Source organism: Taeniopygia guttata, chromosome 1A (assembly GCF_048771995.1).
Source record: "Taeniopygia guttata chromosome 1A, bTaeGut7.mat, whole genome shotgun sequence".
Lineage (NCBI taxonomy): Eukaryota > Metazoa > Chordata > Aves > Passeriformes > Estrildidae > Taeniopygia > Taeniopygia guttata.
The window spans coordinates 38,181,196-38,201,535 of NC_133025.1; the positions used below are offsets into that span (position 1 = coordinate 38,181,196).

Sequence of the window (20,340 nt, forward strand, 5' to 3'; positions counted from 1 at the left end):
AAAGAGAACATTCTCACTCCTCCTGATCTTTTTCCTTGAAAAACCACAACCATCAACATGCAAAGTCTGTTTTAATAAGATAATGTGAGGGGGTTTTGGGGAAGCAAAAAATACTGATTGCAATATCGTTTCTACACCAAGTTGAACATGCTTGTACTTCTTAAAATTACTAAGGAAGGTAACTTTGCAAAATTCTACAATATTTGAAGCTGCTACTTTTGAACTGACATTTGAAAAGACAATTTTACATTAAAGACCCAAACTGTACATCTCAATTTGAAATTCAACTCCTATTTTTTAATATGATTTGAGACATGCCTGCTTAAAATAATTTCTTAGTTTTCCACCCAAATCTCACTTTTCTGTTCAGCTTATGAGTAGGGCATCAGAATAAAGACGGGCCTTAACATAAAAAAGGAAATTTAAACCAGTCTCATTAAAACAAGGCTTCTCAGCATTCAGTTCCCATCTTCTAGGGAATCTTCATATACATGATAATTAGCTTCCTCAAAGGCTAAGGCTTAAATGTCATTTCTTTGTGTTGTAAATTCTAATTATTCATAGTAAATAAATTAGTGATACTCTTTTATTCCTCAAAGCAACGCAGAAATTTGAAGTAATCATACAACTGGGAAAAATTACGCGTTCCCAAAAAGGGAAGTAAAACTTCATTCTTCACATTCCAGTAGACTTAAAAAGGGCTCCATTAATACTAACGGGGAAAGGGCCAGTGACCTAGAACTTTACTTATGGTCCAAAACTATTAATGAACTCTGAAGAATAAGAAGTAACGAGTATTCGAAATCCCAAGCCCTGTGATGCAGCAGGAGAATGAATAAGCTGTGCTCTAATTTACTCTGACATGCAGCACATCATGGCTGCAGAAGCAGTATGTTACAACAAACCATCTTTCAGGAGTCACATTCTTGGGAAACTGCCGATTCCTGGGGATTCTCACACGACCTCTAGTTTAATAGCAAAATACTTAAGAAATTAAACTACATATCTTACATATAAGTCATGAAGAAGGAAAAAGCATTGAGGGGGAAGAGCATGCTATTTAGCCTTACTTGAGGAGACAATAAAAATCAAATGGACTTTATGACCACTCTAACATTATGATTATTATTGAGCATTATCCCATTGGTAATTTTAGATTATGGAGGTCAAAGTTACCTACTACTGGAAGACAGAGACAACTTGAATATGTCCCTTGAAAAATTCCCTTGAAAAACTGTCAAAAGAAAAGGCTTTGAAGCATCAATAGTCAAAGCTCTTGTTCCCTGGACCATTTTATAGACAAATAAAAGCATAATATGAGCCAGTATTAAAATGAAAGTTATTTTGAGCTTTCCTCAGACTTGCTCAGATTTAGGCTCCACAACTCAATCAAGCACTTGATTCATAAACCAGCTGTTTTCACACAATTCTGATTAACAAAGTAAGAAGAGAGTTTATTTTTGCATTGCCCACATACAAGTTTAATTACAGCACAACAAAAGAATCAAATCAAAATCAAAGGATGAAACTCATTTTGAACAAAGGAACAAAGAAGAACCTCATCACCAAAAAGTACATATTTGAGGATTCATATTGTCCATTAAGGGAAGTTTCAAAAGCCAAATAAATTTCATTGGACACACAATTTAGAATTTGACTTTCTAAATGGAAACCAAGGAAATAAAATACCATTCTTGAAAACACTAAGCTAAGTTAGTCACAAACAGTAGTATCATTAATCTTTCAAAGCCATCCTGCAAAAAGAAAAAAACCGCAACGCATGGCATTATATCACTAAACATATCTTAAAACTTTTAAAAAGAACATATAATCTTCTTACAATAGTGGAGTAAGTACTTTTTTATCAGCACAAAGGCAACACAGCTTTTATAAAAACAAGCACTATCAGATGATTAAGATATTGGGATCAATTTGAAAAGTTACTAAATTTTTCTACTAGTCAGAATAAACATTTAATGCTGTTTTCACATTCAAATTTAAACTATCTGTAACTGGATAACAGATACATTCTTATGTGCATTCCATAATTCACCAAGATTATGAGTCTCCTAGATGGCTCTTGCAAGCAATATCAGAAGTCTTTAAAATACTATAAATATGAGAATACATATCTATCCAAATCAGCACCAAGTATTTTTGTTACTAAAAATACTTCTGGTTGCAACTAAAATGCTTCAGTTTAAAGAATGAGGAACAACCTAAAAAATGTTTCCTACTTAAAATTACTGTGTTGGACATATGATTTGTGGATTTATATTAAATTCATTTTCTGAAAGAACTGTTGAATTAAGGTCCCTAGGCCCCTGAAACATCTGGAAAGAAAAGCATCTGAGAAAAAAGTAAACTTTTACTATCTTCTGAGGAAGTTACCTTGAGAAATAGGTTAATTCTTTCTTTGTTTCTTATTTCTTAATAAAAAAGAAACAACCCACACTCTCTCTCTGATATGTGTTTGATGAACACTAACTGCAACAAGGAGAACCAATGAAGACACTTTTCTCAGATATGCTTCAGCTCACATCAAGGACTAAGAAAACCAACAAAAATAAAAAGCAATGCTTTATACTCCCTTTACTCTAATTTAAACATGATTAAAGTACGGAGTAATTTCTGAAAATAGGAAATTAAGTAAACAGCAGGAAAAGAAACCAGAGATGGTTTTTAGAGGAGGAGCACATGAAGAAGGGCTTGTTCAGCCTGCTAAAGAGGAAGTCAAGGAGCAATTTAATGGCAACCTCGAACTATCAGAAGGTTAGTTACAAAGATGATGGGAGACAGGCTGTTCTCAGAAGCACCAGATGATAAAGCAAAGGGTACAAAATGCATCAACTGGATAACAGGAACAATATTTCAGTAAAAGAGCAACAGCACAGCACTGGGTCAGGTTACTCAGAGTTGGAGAGAGCATCCTTAAAGGTTTTCAAGCCTCAGTAAGACAAAATCAAGGCTGACCTGATGCAGGGCTCCTCAAAGTACTGCTCTGAGACTTCCAAAGGCCTCCTCCAATCAACATTACCATGCATTTACAGAGCCAGCAGGGCTGCTTGATTTATCTTTCATGTCCTGTCACCCACTTCCCCCCAAAGTGGAAATCCCAGGGACCACCTGGCATTTATTTTTCTTACATTTGGGCAACAATGAGATCAATACTGCCTTTTGAGATGATTCGGGCAAAATATTCTGTAATTCAAAGCTCTGCATAAAGAAGCATTCAGGCACAAGTCCAAAGATGCATCTAAAAAATGTGCAGAAGCAAACAATTTGGGAAAAAAAAGTCCACACAATTAAGTAATCAGATGCATTTGAAAAGTTCTCCTAAAATATGCAAAGGAAAATCATTTAAAAGCCAAAGCTTATGGTTTTGAAATAGCCAATTGATTTCCTATTATTCATTATAGGAATGAAGAAAGATGGACTGCTTAAAATGCATACATTTTTCTGGATAGAAATATACCTCTTCCTCTAACATTTGCTAAAGTTACTCACACCCAAAAAGTGAGTTGCCTTATCCAAATGTACCTTTACTGCTTCACGGTTCCAACTCTTACTCTATTGGCTACGTAAACAGATACACAGTGAAGTCACAAGTCATATCACACACTATATGATAAAGACCAGATATTGAGAAAGGTGATCCAAATTCAGCAAATCCAATAAAGGCCAGCTTCCAATGGATGTGTAATCTTATAGTTCACTGAAATCAAATGAAAATAGTCAAGATCAGAAATCTCTCTCCCTTCCATCAATTTTTTCGACTCCTTTCTCTCGGTGCATTTACTTAGACTGCATTTCCTTCTGCTGCATATTAGTTGGATCACTTCTATTTTTGGCCTTTCATTACGGAATTTGTAGCTTTATTATTACTGAGACCAGCAACTTTCTCAGATGCGAGGACAAGAAGAAATGGGACTCATGGATTAAAAGCTGCAGAGGAAAACCAACATAGTCACAAAGATTCTGCAAATCCTATTCCTTGTGTATTGCTGTATGATCTAGTGAGAACTTAATGGATACACAGGTGTAGCTTTTGACTGCATTATAAAGTACCTTCTCAAGAGGATTCCCTGACCCTCCCTCTTTGATAAGAAAGGCTATTTGATGAAAACAAGTAAACTTCCAGCCAATAACTATAGTAAGCAATGACTGTATTGACAACAGCCATGCTTGACATTTATATTTGAGCAAAATTAGGAACCAAAGACAAAAATAATGAAATTTTCTGACCAATTTTTAGCAGCATAAAATAAAATCAGTAAAGTTTGACTTGGAAATTAAGGCTGTCTTCAAATTAAGCTCAAGTAAAAAAAACAACACACCCTTGAGTGTATTTTAATTTTATTCATTTCTCAAAACAAACTACACTTAGTCCTCCTACCAGACATAACCATCTGGAAGTGATGTGCCCACGTCTGCTACAGTGCTCTACCAACATATACAGCACAGAGATTTGCAGTGTATAAGCTTCACACCTTTTCCTGTTACTGTCAAGAGAAGACAATCAAAGGACTTTTTATGGGGACTAAACAGGCAGCTGCCAAATATCTGAAATGGGTAAGCAGCCAAAACAATTCCTTCTGCCTCATTACAGGCCCATTTAAGTATCTTGTAACAAAAGGCACTAAAGCTTAAAACAAAAATTCACAAGTCTTCACATAGCTCTGCAGTTCTTGTTCCAAATACTTTAAAATAGTTGAGTGGAAATTGTTCTCTCGTTATCTTTTGTCCAGGTTTTGGTGCTGTAACATCATGACATATCAACAACAAGTAAACTGCTCCAATAAGTAGCAAGTTTAAATGTAATATGACTGTATGGACTGAATTCCTGACAACTTCTTCTTCCTGGGTCAGTTGATTACAACAGCAGATATCTACTTATATTCAACAAAAACTGAGTCAACCATCATCTTCAAGTTCAACATTCCCTAAAAATCAAGGAATTCAATCCAACTGTGTGTAAAACACTCTGACTACTAGATTAAATATTTAGAGTAAAGGATTATGTTCTGAACAACAAAAAGAGCCTTCTGTAGATAAATGCCTTTTTACAAATCCACCTTTCAAGGACAGCTCCATCTTTGAAGAGGATTGATCTTGAAAGTAAAAAGCACTCATCTCTGAACTCATTTAAATTACAAGCAGCAAATGCATTTAAGCAGAAAATAAGCACACTCTTGCAAAGCTTCCCAATTAAAAAAAGAAAAAAATCCAAAAACTTAAACATCCATGATCACACTTCCACAGACTTTCAAAGGTGTTAAAACACTTGACAAAAACTAAGAACAAACAAACAAAAAAATCCAAGCAGCAGCAAATGCTATTTTTTTTCAGAGCCAAATCATTCCACAGCTAGTAAAGCTATTTTTTTAATTTAAAAGTAAAATACACACGACACACTTTTTCATCCCAACACCACCAGTTCGGAGATCCCATGTAACACATTGTCTGCCCTGGGTTAAGTATATTTAAGTATCTGTAAAATACCCCCCTCCCTCTTGCCACATTCCCTTCTCCCCTCCTCACTTTTTCAACTAATACTTTGACATTACTGGCCTCACTAAACTCAATCCTGCAAATTCCTGACATTCATGTCTTCTTAATCTGAAACGTAACTTGAGGAGATGGTTAACATTTGACCTTTGCTCTACCTCAGACATACCTGGAGACACAAAAAAAGTCCAAGGCATGCAAAATGCATTCACAGTCTGAAAGGATGTTTTATTTTAAAGTTCCCAGCACACAATCTTTAAAAACAACAATCCATTTAAAAGATAATTTGTTGCTATCCCCCGAAAGCCGCAATAATTTAATTAAAATTTTCCTGCAAGCACAGACCTTTGCATAAACATTACAAACTTGTACTGAGAATGAAGACATGAAGGAATAGATAAGGAATAATTCCCTAGAAGCATACACAGAAGAGTTTTGGTGAAATTAAGAATTAAATAGCTCTCACAACTAACAAAACCAGTCAGTCTTATTTAATTAAATTGAATGAACAACAATAAATCATCCACTGATTACAGAAGTGGACATGGTAGCTAACAGGCTATTAAAATATCAGTCAGAAACAAATTAGTAAGATAAATGGAGGATCAGTCTACAAAGCTAATAAAAAAATAAAGCAACCAGGTACTTTGCAAAATAGAAAATCTACCTGCTTGCGCTAAATGAAGCCAAACAAAAGCTCAAATACCAGTACCTTTACCCTTCTTTTTTTTTTTTTCTGTCTTTAAGATGAAGTTTTAAAACTACAGCTTAAAAATTATTCTAGCTTTTATACACCCTCCTACTTTCCTTCATTATAGACACATGAAGATTGCTAGCTACACTTCAAATAGGTTCACTTTAAGTGGGGTTTTTCATTGCTGTACTTTGGGAAACAGGTTTGCTACAAACCTGTTTCCTCAGTGATCAATAGGAAATGTAGTATTGGTGTAGCATGCTTTTACCTTAAATGAACTTGTCAGGCATATAGGATTCATATCCTTTCTCCTCTTAATTGCTGGAGCATACTATTGCCAGATACTGGCAGTGCCAGAATTTTGAGGGAAGAAAGGAATACTGGAATACCAGGGATGAACATGATTGTTTAATGAGCCGGTGTCTCTTCACTAGAATACAGTCCCCATTTGCTGTTATCTCTATGTGCTTCAGGCATTTTGTTTGTCATACAGTTAAGGCATGACTGAACATGCCATTCTGTGACTATTCTTGTTAAATGAAACCTGTGGCTACAACTGATAAAGGGAATGTTCTCTTACAGACATGAGGTATGCCACCTTAAATTTTAGTCAAATTCTTAGAAGTAAAAAAAGTGAGAAAATAAAGTGATTTCTTTTCTTTTATTCCCAAGAAATTTTCATTTTCAGTTACAATTGTGCCTTTCAAATCAACTTGTACCAGTAGCTGCTAACAAATGAAAACACTGACTAGAAAACTCGTAACTTTCTCAAAAGTAAAAGATTTCAAAGAATGTATTTCCATAACTACAAGCCAAGTAAACTGCAAAACACCTTGTTTTCAAACAAGCTTTCTCTATATATATAAAAAAAGGAGCACACATTAGTTCTAGTCCTCTTTGGAAGGGCTGCCTATCACAGAAAAACATGTCCTTCCTTGGACCTGTAGCTGATTCAATGCCAAGATCTTTCAAATGAAACCAACTGCACTTAGTTTGGTTCAAGCCTCGGTGCAAAGATTTGGAATCTGGTGGCTATCTATAGGCACAAACATCTGTGACCTACCACGTGGATTCTCCAAGCTTTGTCTGGACAGACAGCTTCCCATCTCACCCAGCACACACTCACACATCCCATTCAGTGTACTTGGTTCCCCAAGCCAGCACTACTCCTGAGCCCACTTCTTACATCCCATCATCTAGGAAGTTCACAGAATGCTGGCCTATAAATGGTTCATGCACACAAAGACAGCTAGAAAAATATGGCCTACGATAAGTTCCAGATATAAGGCAGCATCTGTAATCCCTGATGGAAACCACTTTATGGCAGTACATATTCAGTCATATTTTAGATGATTCATTCATGATTAATTAGTGCAGCTTCCTAATAAACAGTGTCCAAGTAGAAGAACCATCCCTGCATGAAAGACAGAAAAATTTTAATTCTGCAAGTTGAATAAAAGTAGATGATAATGGAAAAAAAAATCCACTTAAAACTGTGGAAAAGTATTTTACAGGTCTTACTTCCTTTTTGCTAATCAACTTTTGATACTGACCAAATACTAGTCCAGCCACAGATCCTAGTTCATACAGTCCCTCCAAGCTTCCACTGGAGTCCTGCTATGCAGGACCAATAACTGTGGCAAACAACCAAACAGGAAAAAAGACTTTTTAGCTTTTTTTTTCAGATATAGATCTCTACCCTGAACTAATGGTTCCACAAATGCTACCAATTCAACTTCATAGGGAAATAAAGAGGTGCATTTAAAATTGTAATTTTCATATTTAAGCTTAGATTTATACATATTTATATGAACAAAAATTTTAGTCACCTGTGTTTTAAGAATGGCTGTAATATAACTTCCATTTCAGAACCTATAATTAAAAAACATGGAATATACAACTTGACTGGAACATACTTCCCCCCCCTTCTGACACTCAAATCCTGCTGCTCTATTTTCTCTTTGTCATGTGTTCGCATCTTTTTTCCAATACGAGTTTTACCTATCCCATACTAATTTTGGAGATGTTGTGGAAAATGAAGGGAAAATCCAGCCATATAGTCGCTGCAGATTTAAAACCGTTAACACTTTTGCCACCTTGCCTGGTTCTTCCCACTATTCTTCAAAAAAGTTTATCAGCCTCCAGACCACAAAGAAATGCAAAAGACTTTATAAATACAGTCTTGTATGCAAGACAAAATGAGGAGAGTTGCTCAGTTAACAGAGACATGAGTAAGGTACTGCTAAGTACTGTTTTCTGACCAGAGATCAATATGACTCTTGATCTCAGACTTGTTGAAAACATGAAGTCATGGTCCTATTTCAGATTAGATTTAGTCTGTAACTGTTAATAAGCCTCATCACCACAAATAAAAAATACACACACTCCATCTCAATCTGTGTAACACTCTGCAACACAGACTACAAGCACAACTGCTGCCACACTTCAAACAACTAAGGCTAATAAGGCACTGGCATAGTTCTGGCTAGTTCAAAGCACTGATTAATTGATCAATAATAATTCCTAGTTCAACCTGCAGAAACAAAATGCATGTTTATGGAAGAAATTGAAATTATACTTTGTATCACTGATTACTCTGCTCATTGTATCTTGGAAGAAGTATTCAGATTAAATTTGTTCTAAAAGCAGACTAAAGAGTTCCTAGAACTCTTTTAAAATGGCTACTCACCCTATATTGTTGGTTTAAGTTTTTGATGTTCACTTTGTTTAATAATCTGTCAGAGTACCAGAATATTAATTAGCTCCTAAACTCTGCAATAAAGGTCATACTTCAGAAGCTCAACAATTTTGAGGAATATCTACAGTAACTGGTGAACAAAGATCATGACATGAGGCTTACACTGAGTTTCTGCTGGGAAGAGAAGGAAATCATAGAGAGTTATCTTGTCATATAGGAGAATTCTTGGAAATGTGGACCTCAGCTAATGTTTTGTTTGCTAACAGTTTACACAAGTTGAAGAGTAGACTGAACAAGTATTTTGCACATAAATTCATGTTAATTTCTGTCTGTTTAGCAAATTTTATACAGTGTTGCAAGTCTTTGAGATGAAAACTGCCAAGTGGCTAGAAAACTATCTCACAGGAAACACCCGACAACATTTCTGCAGACTTTTTCCTATGTGTCTGATTATGGACATGGTAGGAGCAGGACACTGAGCAAGGTGGTTTTTTAGTCAGACACACTACAATTAGTCTTATTTTATTGGTGCACAGAGAGGAAAAATTAAGGTAAAGAGCTTTACAAACAGCAGAGTGGGAAGAGACCAATCCAGATGAGTGCAGGTTTCAGATGAAAGCCCATGTTCCTACAAACACTAAACTGAATATTGCATGGAAAGTAGTTCATAAATTTAAATTATAAATATGTACCACTAACTACAGTGGACAAGCAGGACACGAACAAGTTCCTGTAATTCACAAAAATAAGTAGCAGGGTCAGAAAGTGCTGAGAGGGGGAACAGTGAAAGAGGGGAATTCCCCATGACTGCTTCCTTGGCTTCTGCCTACCACTATGGTCTCTCATACATCCCACAGATGTATGTGGCTTAGACACCGCACATACAGTCAGCTGTAATTTCACAACACTTTTTCCACATCTGAGTGCTGCACGCATTTTGCCCAACTATCCTGCCTTTGTACCTCAAATCTTGTTACATCACCTATTTCTGCCAATTAAAGCCTATCTAGATTATTGCTCTTTCAAAAAACTAAAACCATCTTTTTTCCAAGTGTCCCAGGCAGACACTTAAGTATAGACCTAGGCTCTTTGCAGCAGTGCATGGATGACAGTGGATGCAGGAGACAATGGATGTAAATTTAAAGGACAGACCAAAAGAAAAGAAAACACTTTCATCTCAAGGACAGTCATGTCCTGGTAGCATTGCCCAAAGAAGCTGGGAAGACCCCATCCTTGGAGATTTTCAAGATCTGACTGGATGCAACAAGGTTGAATTAAAGACCTCCTGAGGTTCCTTTCAACCTTAATTACACTTAGATTCAATACCTACACAAAGAAAACACCCGGCACTGCACTGGACTATGCTTCCACAAGTCTCTCACCTACTAAAAAGCCTCGGGCTTAAAGAGATTCAAGACATCAGTCACTTACTTAGGTTTCAGATCAAGAAAATCAATGAAATAACAGCATAAAACACTCTGTGAAGCCCATACTTAGCACTTTTTTTTCCTATTTTTGTTTGAAGGTGAGTAACAATTGAGAATTAAGATAGGTAAAAACTGCAGATGGCACAGCATTACTTTTGTTTCTCTGAGGGGTTTTTTTGGTTAATTTCTTTTTTTTTAAACTTACCTTAACTCAGTATGATGTTCTTGTATTTTGTACCAAACATAGCTACATCTAAGATGATGTGATTATTATACAGTAAGACTATACAACAGAGGTGAATATAAGATTTTCAGGCCTGGAGTAACAGAGACCTAAATGTTCCATTCAGTTCTTCATAGCAACATGCGAACAGATCAAATACAGTAAAATCCTGAAATAAAACATCAGGGTTGTGGTTTTTATTTTAATTTCCCATGACCCTGTATAGCACAATAAAAAAGTCATCCACTTAGACTTCCAACTGAAATTCTTTAAATACAAAACTCCAGCCTTGAGGGAAAAAAAATTGCAGAGAAAACTGTACATGAGTTTACAGATATGTAGAAACCATACATGAGTTTACAGATATAGTTTTAAGAATTCAGTACAAACTTGTATGGAACTAATCAACAGTGGCCCTTCCAACTTGCCCTCAACCAGGACCCCCAAGTCCTTTTCCACTGGCCAGCTCTCCAGTTACATTCCCTACGTGGTCCATACATCCAGGGTTGCCTCATCCCAGGTACAAAATTCAGCACTTGTGATTGTTAAACTTCATAGGGTTGGTGATTGCCCAGCCCTTATATTTGTCAAAGTCCCCCTGCCTTCATGGCAATCAACAGCTCCTCACAACTTGGTGACATCACCAAACTTACTTAGCATTCCTTCCAGTCCTGTGTCCAAGCTATTCATGAAGAGCATAGGGCCAAGGATGGAGTGCTGCAGAGCCCCACTCGTGACAGGTCACCAGCCTAATGTAACTCCATTCACCATAACCCTTTGCTCACAGCTGCTCATCCACCATGTGACATGTTTATCCAGCTGTGTGTTGGACATTTTGTCCAGAGGGATACTGACATAGTATACATACAGGATAGTGACAGACATTATCAAAAGCCTTACTAAAATCCAAAAATATCACAACTGGCATCCACTGATCAACTGGAGAGCCACCTTGTCAAAAAAGGAAATTAAGTTTGACAAGCAGGACCTGCCCCTCACGAACCTGTGCTGGCTGTAACCCATAATTGCATTGTCCTTCAGGTGTTTCACAGTAACTCCCAACATAATCCTCTCCATAATTTTACCAGCAACTGAAGTGAGACTGAGAGGCCTGTGGTTACCAGGGACATCCTTATGGCCCTTCTGGAAAACTGGGGCATTTGTCAAGTTCCAGTCAACTGGGACCTTTTCAGATTCTTGACACCATTCAAGAATCATTAAGAGAGGTCTTGTGATGACATCAGCCAGCTCTTTGAGTACCCTTGGATGAGCTCAAACAGATCTCATAGATTCCAAGGGATTTGATTGGAAAAGCAAATCTTCCATGAGATTAGGGTTCACTGGGAGTTTATCATTCTCACAGTCATGGTCCTCCAGCTCAGGGCACTAGGACTCCAAGAGGCCACCACCAGTGTTGAAGACTGAAGCGAAGAAACTATTAAATGTATCTGCCAGAAATCTTCTGGACCTGTTTGTACCAGCTATGTGACGCTCCCAGTTAACATCTGGCAAGTTGAGGTCTCCCATAAGAACAAGAGTGGCTGATTTACAGATATCCCTTAGGTCTTTAGAGAATAATTCATCAGCTGTCATCCTGACTGGGTTGACTGTAGAAGACTTCCACAACGAAGTTTGTCCCTTAATCTTTACTCACTGAATCTCAACTGTGCCATTGCCAACTCCAAGCTCCATACACTCCAGCCCCTCTATTACCTATGTCATCCTTCACCTCATCTTCCCTGCCCAATCTGTCCTGAAGAGCCTGTAATTGTAACACAGCAGTCACAGGAATCACCCCACCAGGTTTCACTTATACCAATGATGTCACATCTCTGGGATTAAGGAAGCTCCTCTTCCTTGTTCCTCTTGCTGTGTGCATGAGAGTAGGAATGTTTCAAATGCAGTTCATTTTAGCCAACACCTCATGGGGACGACTGACGGACCTAATGAGCACACAGTCCATCAGATTTTGCCACGCAGTTCCATTGCTTATCACAGCAAACCTGGTTTTCTCCCAGGCTTGCCAGTGATAAGCAATGGAACAGGTACACCAGGCTTGGAAGGTACACACACACAGCAATTTAGAAGCTGCTACATGGATTCTGGGATTGAAAGTTTTCCAGACCTAAGTTTACTAAAAACTTAGTTGTGATTAGTTTTTTTTTTGACAAATAATTTAGTACCTAGCTATGTCAGGATATTAAAGCATATTCTTAAACAAAACTTGAAAAAAAATAAGGATAAGATTATCATGTGTTAAAAAAAGACTGAAAGAAGAAAATATGCCCATTGAACAGGTCAACACCTGTTCAGGTGACTTGTTGTGACTATCTTCTTGTGAAAGAAGAAAATATGCCCACTGAAGAAGTCAGGAGACTTGTTCAACATCAGAATTCACAAAGGCATTAAAAGCAAAACAAATTGGATATAAACAATCAATACAATTCTTCTATCAGAACTTGAAAATGTTTCTATTCACCCTGCCACATCTGAAGGAAGAACCATAAATGGAATAAGTAAGTAAGAACCATAAATGGAATAAGAAAAGTAAGATGTGTTCACTAGACAAAGCCAGCAAGAAAAGGTCTAACCTACCACAAACAGTTGTCCAGGTCAAATAATTTCAGACTTCCACTATAACACTACTACATCTGCATGAATGGTAAGTGTATCAGTCAAATGCAGGGCTTTTTTCTAGTACTTTGAAAACCACTTACTGTGGCTCTTTTTTCCTCAACACACACAAAAAGAAACAAGTTGTTTTACAACACAGCTAACATTAGACAATGGGACAATGAAAGACACTACCTTCATTAATCTCAAGATATAACATGAAGATACTTTAATCCTCAGGTAGGGAATCACCAAGAAAGATAATGCTGAAGGCAAGCTTCTAACCAAAAGAGGTCAACAGCTAGTGGAGGATTCCACTCCTCTCTCTAGTTTCCAGCCATTCAGAGAAGGATTTCAATTCCTTTACAACACACACAGTAATTGCTATGCCTGACACATGTAGCACTTAAATTTTCTTGACGTTTTTCCAACTGGAACACAGCAACTTTCTGTTAGTCTCAAATGAGCACAGTATACTTCTCTAGTAGCAGGAACTCTTTCCCCACAGAAAGCACTCACTGCTCTGCTTACTTCCAAGGCTGTTGTTCAGTACAATACCTACCAAGCACCACATATGCACTGCCTTCTAAACACACAGGCAGACTCCTGACAGGGAGTCATCAGTGGGGATGCAAAAAGTTGTATCTTTACAAGAGATGAAAACAGACTGGCTGAACATCCTTTGTAGAGTCCGTATTTGAATAACTTTCAACTTTCACTGCAGTATTTCCCAGGAACAGGTCAGGAGACTGTTGTGTCTTGGGTCTGGCAGCCTCAGGTACAAAATACACAATTCAGTGTTCCTTACACCTTTTTAAATCATTTATCATTGTGTTATTAACAAAAGAACACTGCCCAACTTAGATCACTTCCATCTGGTTAAGTAAAAATTTAAACTTTATCTATACTGCACACGTTACATAAAACCCAACTATACAACTGTCCTTCCTAAATGAACCAAGATTTTGTTATATATACACCTTTTTTTTAAAAAAATAACCACAAAAATATTTGTTATTCTCCATTTTGAAGTTCAGAAAAAAAAAAACAAAAAACACCTTACTCACACAGCTATACCAGCATAATCCTCAAACTTAAAAGTTACAGAAGTAAAGCTGCAGTTTCACCAGCACAGCCTGGCTTGCTTGGAGCTAGACATAATTATTATAACAAAACATAACTCTCATCCTATATATGGATCCTCACAAAGCACTGTCAGTAAATAATGGGAGATCTGTGTTTCTTAAGTAGGCCTTAGCACAACTGTAAATGAGAAAAATGCCGCAAGTACACTCAACACCTGCATCAAGCGAGTACCTGCAAACTGAGAAACACGTTCCAAACATAATTAAAAATGGTTATATAATTTAATATTTATGGAAGATAACATACATAGTAATGGTAATTGCATATAATTCAGCTACCTTTTACAACCTGAAGAATTGTTATGAACCAACAAAACCCAAATCCCACAGCACTTAATATTTAGACAAAATCCAGCTTTCAAGAAACTATTTTACAAGTGCTGAAAGGAAAAACATTGTATTTCAAAAGTCACCATTACTTAAATAAGCACTAGTGCTGAGAAGGTAAAAACCAGCCTTTACTTTTATCATGGTGGCTTCTAAATACAAAGCATTGTCAACTTCCTACTTTTCACAGCTTCCACTATGGCTTCTGTCCTCCACCAACATCCACACAAAATATACTTAGCACACACAACTCTTTAAGAACTGGCCCTATTACCTTCCCACTGAACAGGAGAGAAATTAATCATTAATAAGTAATCTGCTAATATTCTTTATAGCTGTTTCAAGATAACTTGGACAACACAAACTTTTCTTATTCTGCCATCTTTCCTATCAATAAATTCTCCAGCTGCACTGCAAATCAAATTAAATCCTACTTATTTGGGGCAAAAACTATTTTTGTATTCAGTTTTGTGCAGAAAAGCATTTAGGAGTGCATTTTTTCAACAGGTATTTTTTCATTTCAGAGGATCTCATTAGTCTCCACCACAGTGGCATGATGATCATAAAGGGGAGATATTTAGCACAAAACGTCTACTTCATTCTTACAAAAATCATTTTCTTGAAAAATAAGACAAGGAAACACCAAGTGAAGCTCTAAAATAAGATCTCCTTAGAAGTAATTTTAAAACATACACCATGAAGAGCTACAAGTGGTAAAATTCAGGGTGTACTACCAAGTCACTATGTATTAACTGCACAGTAAATCTATGCCTAGCATCAAGTAAGAAAGACAGCAAGAAACTAGAGTGTTGCAGATTACTCCAACAAGCCATCAACAACATCACAGCCTTCTTTTGTCTGAGAACTTCAGCTGACCAGCTTGAATCAATACTTTAAAACATTTTCTCATGACTACAGAGCTGTATGAAAGACATGACAAGTAAATAGTCTGCAAAGCATTAACCTGTAAGTAGGTACTCACATTTGACACTGGAGACTGTTTTTGAAGCTGTTTGCTACCAGGAATGACCTAGTATTCCCTAGCTAAACAATTCTCAGGAATGCATGTGGCAATGAATAAAAACATTTAAGAAAGGCAAAATACTGAAAAGAGATAGCTCTGCATAAGTATATACTGGTAAAAAATGCAATACTTACTAGTAGCAAGCATCCCCAATAACACCTTGTACAACAGTTACCTACAGTTATTAAAATTTGACCACAAAAATGTGGTGAAATGCTTAATTGCTACTTATAGAAGCAATTAGTGTAGTACAAGAAGTTTCCAAGAAGCACCAACACATGGCGACACTCAGCAAAGTTTAGGGAGCAGGTGAGAACTCATTTATCAAGGCCTAAATATGTTACCCTTAATACATAAAGATACCCTTAAAAATGCAGCAAATTCAAACAGGATTCTAATGTTTGCGGAGCAAGGAATGTGCTTTCCTGGAAAGCAAGACACATTTTGAGTAATACTTTAACAAAACAAACAAACAGAAACCCCAACCACAACCAACCTCACCAAACCCCAAATCACACCATCCAAAAACTACCACAGGAACAATAGTTCAAAAAGCTCTATGAAAGAAGTAGGACATTAGTCTCAAAGAGCAAAAAGAAAGCCACTGCTCAAAACCAACCAACCAAAAAGAGTACAACTAGGGACAGGGTACACAACGGAAACCACTAAAAGACCATGTCATACAACACACACTGCAATGTGCAAAACCACTACTGACTGGGCTAGTATTAGTTCACTTAGATAAGTAAAGATGCAGCATTTTAAGGTTCCTAAAAAAGGCACAAGGAGCAGGTATTTAAGAGGGGGTCCGTATAAAACAAACAAGGTACAGTCTATGAGGCTTGCACACCCTGAAGAAATAACTTAAAAGAACTCACTTGTATTCAACACTTTACAAAACAATGATACTGACCTATGCCTAAACTCTTTACCTCAAACTAAAAAGTATGCCGGTACTTGATCTCAAAAACCACAGTTATAAAGATTTCTGTTGTTCCTGAAACTCTTTTTTCAACCTTTCAAGACCACCTCACATAAAAGGGTGTGAAAATGCCTAGGATGTCACAATAAAGGGTTAGTAACTTCAGGTGTGAAGAACACGATTTCATCTTTTCCTGCTGCTTCAGAAACAAAGACTTTTAATTTTCTAGACTTACTTTAATAATCCATAATATTAACCAGAAGTACAAATTTTCTTCTATAAAAATACGCTGATCACCATTACTAGTGCAAAACTGTTGACAGAAATCAAACTCTGTTCAGTTTCCTGTGGCCTTTCTTATTAACTGCAAAACAAGCTAAAAGCTTAGTTATCATTCTTCTGAATTCCTCTAGGAGTATTACAAATCAATGCCAGATTTTTATACTAGTAGCAAACCGCAGAGGACAGTGGTGTTGGCTGATAAAAATATCTTCCTCTGCCTCAAAAAAATGCTCTTCAAACCACTACATTTTTTCCAGAGCAGGAAATTCTTCTGGGTTCCAAACGGAATAATATTTACACCTGAACATCTATTCCAACCTGATAAATCAATTTTCTCTCATTACTATTGTTTCGACCATACTTCTAACAGGCACGCGTCTCAGTTTGATCCTCCAAAAGGTCTGAACTTGCTCTCTGCCGGCAAGAGGCTACTAAAAAAAAAAAGCCGCAAGTTACGACAGGTCTAATTTATTTAGGAGAGATGACACCTCATCTGTCCATGGCTTGGGACGCCGCCGTGCCCCGACCCCCGCGCGGCAGGCGCGGCCCATGGCGCATCGCTCGCAGCGCGGGCAGAGAGCGCTCCCCGGAGCGGCGGCTCCGCTGCGACCGCGCCTCCCCCCGTCCCCGCTCACCTCGGCGGCCGGGATGTTCACCACACCTGTCGACCTCCTCTTCTCCCTCAGCTTCCTCTTCTCGATCTGCCCCTTCCCCTTCCTGGCGCTGGGGCCTGAGCTCTTTCCCTTGGCGGTCAGCTTCTCCTCGCCCTCGGGGGAACCCGGTGCGGCGGCGGGCTCGGCCCCGCGGCTCCCGGCGAGAGGCGGTGGCGGCTCCTTGGCGGGAGCGCCGCGGCCCAGGGCGGCGCTGGCGAGGCTGACGCAGTTCAGCGCCCCGCCGGCGGGGGGCGCCGCGCGGTCGGGGGGCAGGTTGTTGTTGTTGTTGTTGAGCTCGGCGGAGGGGCCGCCCCCCGCAGGTCGGGGCTCCCCCCCGCCCGGTGCGCCCGGGGCCGGCGGTGCCTGCTTCGCCCGCATCTTCTCCCGCTTGGCTTTCCATTCCTCCAGAAAGTCCGTGGTGCTACCCCCGGCGCTGCGGTAGCCGCCAGTCGCCATGTTCCCGGCGGGCTGGACGGCGAGAGCGCCCCACCAGCACCGCTGCCGCCGCCCGCCCCGAGGCGGCTCTGCTGCCGCCCGGAGAGGAGAGGTCCCGGCGGGTCGGGCGGGAGAGACGGGGGCGGGAGAGTCGGGGGCGGGGAGAGAGGCTCGGAGTAGCACAAACACCCTGGAGAGAAACAAAGGGGGGACGTGAGCCGTCCCGCCGCACTGCCCATCCCCGTCCCGCCGCCTCGCGAACTCCCCGAGAAGCCCCCGACCCTAGGGGACGGGTCTCCATCACCGGCCGCCCTCGCACGCTCGGCTCCCACGGCTCGGACCGCGGCGCCCGGCCCGGCTCGGCGCCCCTCGCTCCCGGGGGCTCCCCTCACCCCTCGGCGCGGAGCCGCCCGGCAGTACCCGCCTCCTCCGCCCGCCCGCTGCGGCCACGACGGCCGCGCAGCGCCGTCCCTCGCCCCGGGCCATCGGGTACCGTCCCCCGAAGCCGGTGCCATCCCCCCGCCGCCCGCTTGCCTGCCCGGGGAGCCGCGTTCCCGCTCGCAACAGGGCGGGGCGAGCGCGGCCGGCGCTCACCTCCCGCCCGGCGGGGCCGCGGCTCGGGCGCTGCACAGCGCCGGCGGCACCAGGTGAGCGGCACCGCCTCCCGCCGTCCCGGAAGGAGCGGTGCGGCCCCGAGCCTTCCCGAGCTCCCTCCCCTTTCCCCATCGCGGCGCGGACACAGCCGAAGCCAGGGCGGAAACTGCCGAGATGGCCCCGACAATGGGGTGAGGGCGGGGAGGTCCCGCCCGCCCCGGCTGCCGGCCCGCAGCGGTGCGCTGGCACCTGCCCCGGGCAGCGGCGGCGCGGGGCGGACACGGACCTCGGCGCTCCCGACGAGCGGCAGGAACGGAGCGGGGATGTCCGGGCCGGGACGCCGCCGGCCTCCGCCGCACTCCGCTTCCCCGGCGGCTTTAACGGGCGGCGGGCAGGGGCCGCCGGAGCCCCGCCGGGAGGGGCCGGAGAAGGCGGTCCGGTGTCACACCCCTCCGCGGGGACTCCGCCAAACCCGCCCCGCACCTGCCGCAAAGCCTCGGCCGAAGGGGCCCGACGTGCGGCCGCCTCCCGCGGGGCAGGTGCCGGGCTCGGCCCTGGGGCGGGGCGGCTCCGCTGTCACCGCCGAGAGCCGCGAGCGGAGCCCGGCGCGGTCAGCCCGCGGCTTCGCTGTCATCGGGGACACGCCGCGCTGGGACGGGAGCGCCGGCTCGGCCCCAAAGCGTGGTGCCGCCGCCGCGCTGTGCGGCGGGGTCGGGGCACGGTGGGAAAGAGCCCGAGGTCAGTGGCTCCCGCAGCAGAATGGCTTCCTCTGGGCCGCGCCGGTGCTGGGCAGGCTGCTGCTAGCCTGGTGGAAGTTCACTCCCGGGGGCGGAAGGTTGGGAAAGATCCTGTGCTTTCCTGACGTTACAAGAAGCCAAGATTCAAGGGGTTTCCGCCAGTCATGCAGCAAAGACTTGACAGATGTCTCGTGTATAAATAATAACAGCCCTCAGTGGGGAAACCTGACTGGGTTAAATGTTAGGAAACGATCATGCGAGGACCGTGGTGGCAGCATGTACTATCTGTTGAAGAGCTTATGTAGGTGATAATATGGATAAACCTGCGCTGAAAACTCAGCTTTTTTTTGGTTTCTCGAACTCACTATGTCTTTGTAGCATCCTGGAAATTGATCGTGGTACTTTTGAAAACCACAGCTTTCAATAGACTTGTGGCTTGCTTAATCGTGCTTTATGAATGGTATGTTGAGGAAAACGAGTGTATCAGTGCCACCTTTCCAGCTGACTCAGGACAAGATACAAGCTTACATCAGTCAGAGGAAATCCATATTTACCTAGCTGAGAGCACATGATCCCCTTTTCTCCTCTTTTCAGATTCAGTCCTGAATTTGTCCACCTAGTTAATAAAATTCAGTAATACTCCAGAATACAAACAGGATTTTTGGTTTCTTTTTACAGAAAAATAAATATATAGGTGATAGGGATAAAAAATATCCAGCAAAATGTATCTTCTGCTAGGCTCTCTGCACAATGTAAATAACAGGATTAGTCCATGTAGCCACTTGTGCCTTAAATAAGCCACTACCTCATTCTCTTTCACAGCAGCAGGCACAGATTCACTCTGCCAACCTTCTCTGCTCTTCTGGTGATCATTCATTTACTTGGACTTTTCACTGACCTCATATCTGATTTCTGCTCTGGTTTGGATTTAGGGGTGTTTCTGGTGTGGTGGTTGGTTTTGAAGGGGCATTAAAATGTTATTATAGGTGGAAGTTAAGTTGCAGTTTCATTACTGCAGACAAAACCTCTTATCTTTCAGGCCAAGGGAAAATCCCCAA

At 41.1% G+C, this 20,340-nt stretch overlaps 1 protein-coding gene across 2 annotated transcripts in view; it reads right to left on the reverse strand.

The window, feature by feature from the left end:
- PAWR (pro-apoptotic WT1 regulator) overlaps positions 1-18,918 on the reverse strand; it is a 69,207-nt gene extending 50,289 nt beyond the window's left edge. Inside the window, exons 1-2 of one of the 2 annotated variants that reach the window (XM_072923108.1) lie at positions 18,832-18,918; positions 17,499-18,141 (exon numbers count right to left, since the gene is read on the reverse strand). In XM_072923108.1, coding sequence (XP_072779209.1) covers positions 17,499-17,972 — 474 coding nt within the window. In that variant the 5' untranslated portion in view covers positions 17,973-18,141; positions 18,832-18,918. Of the gene's footprint in view, positions 1-17,498; positions 18,142-18,545; positions 18,624-18,831 lie in introns of those variants that run through there. The other variant, XM_002194573.6, reaches the window with a different exon arrangement.
- Positions 18,919-20,340: the final 1,422 nt, after the last annotated feature.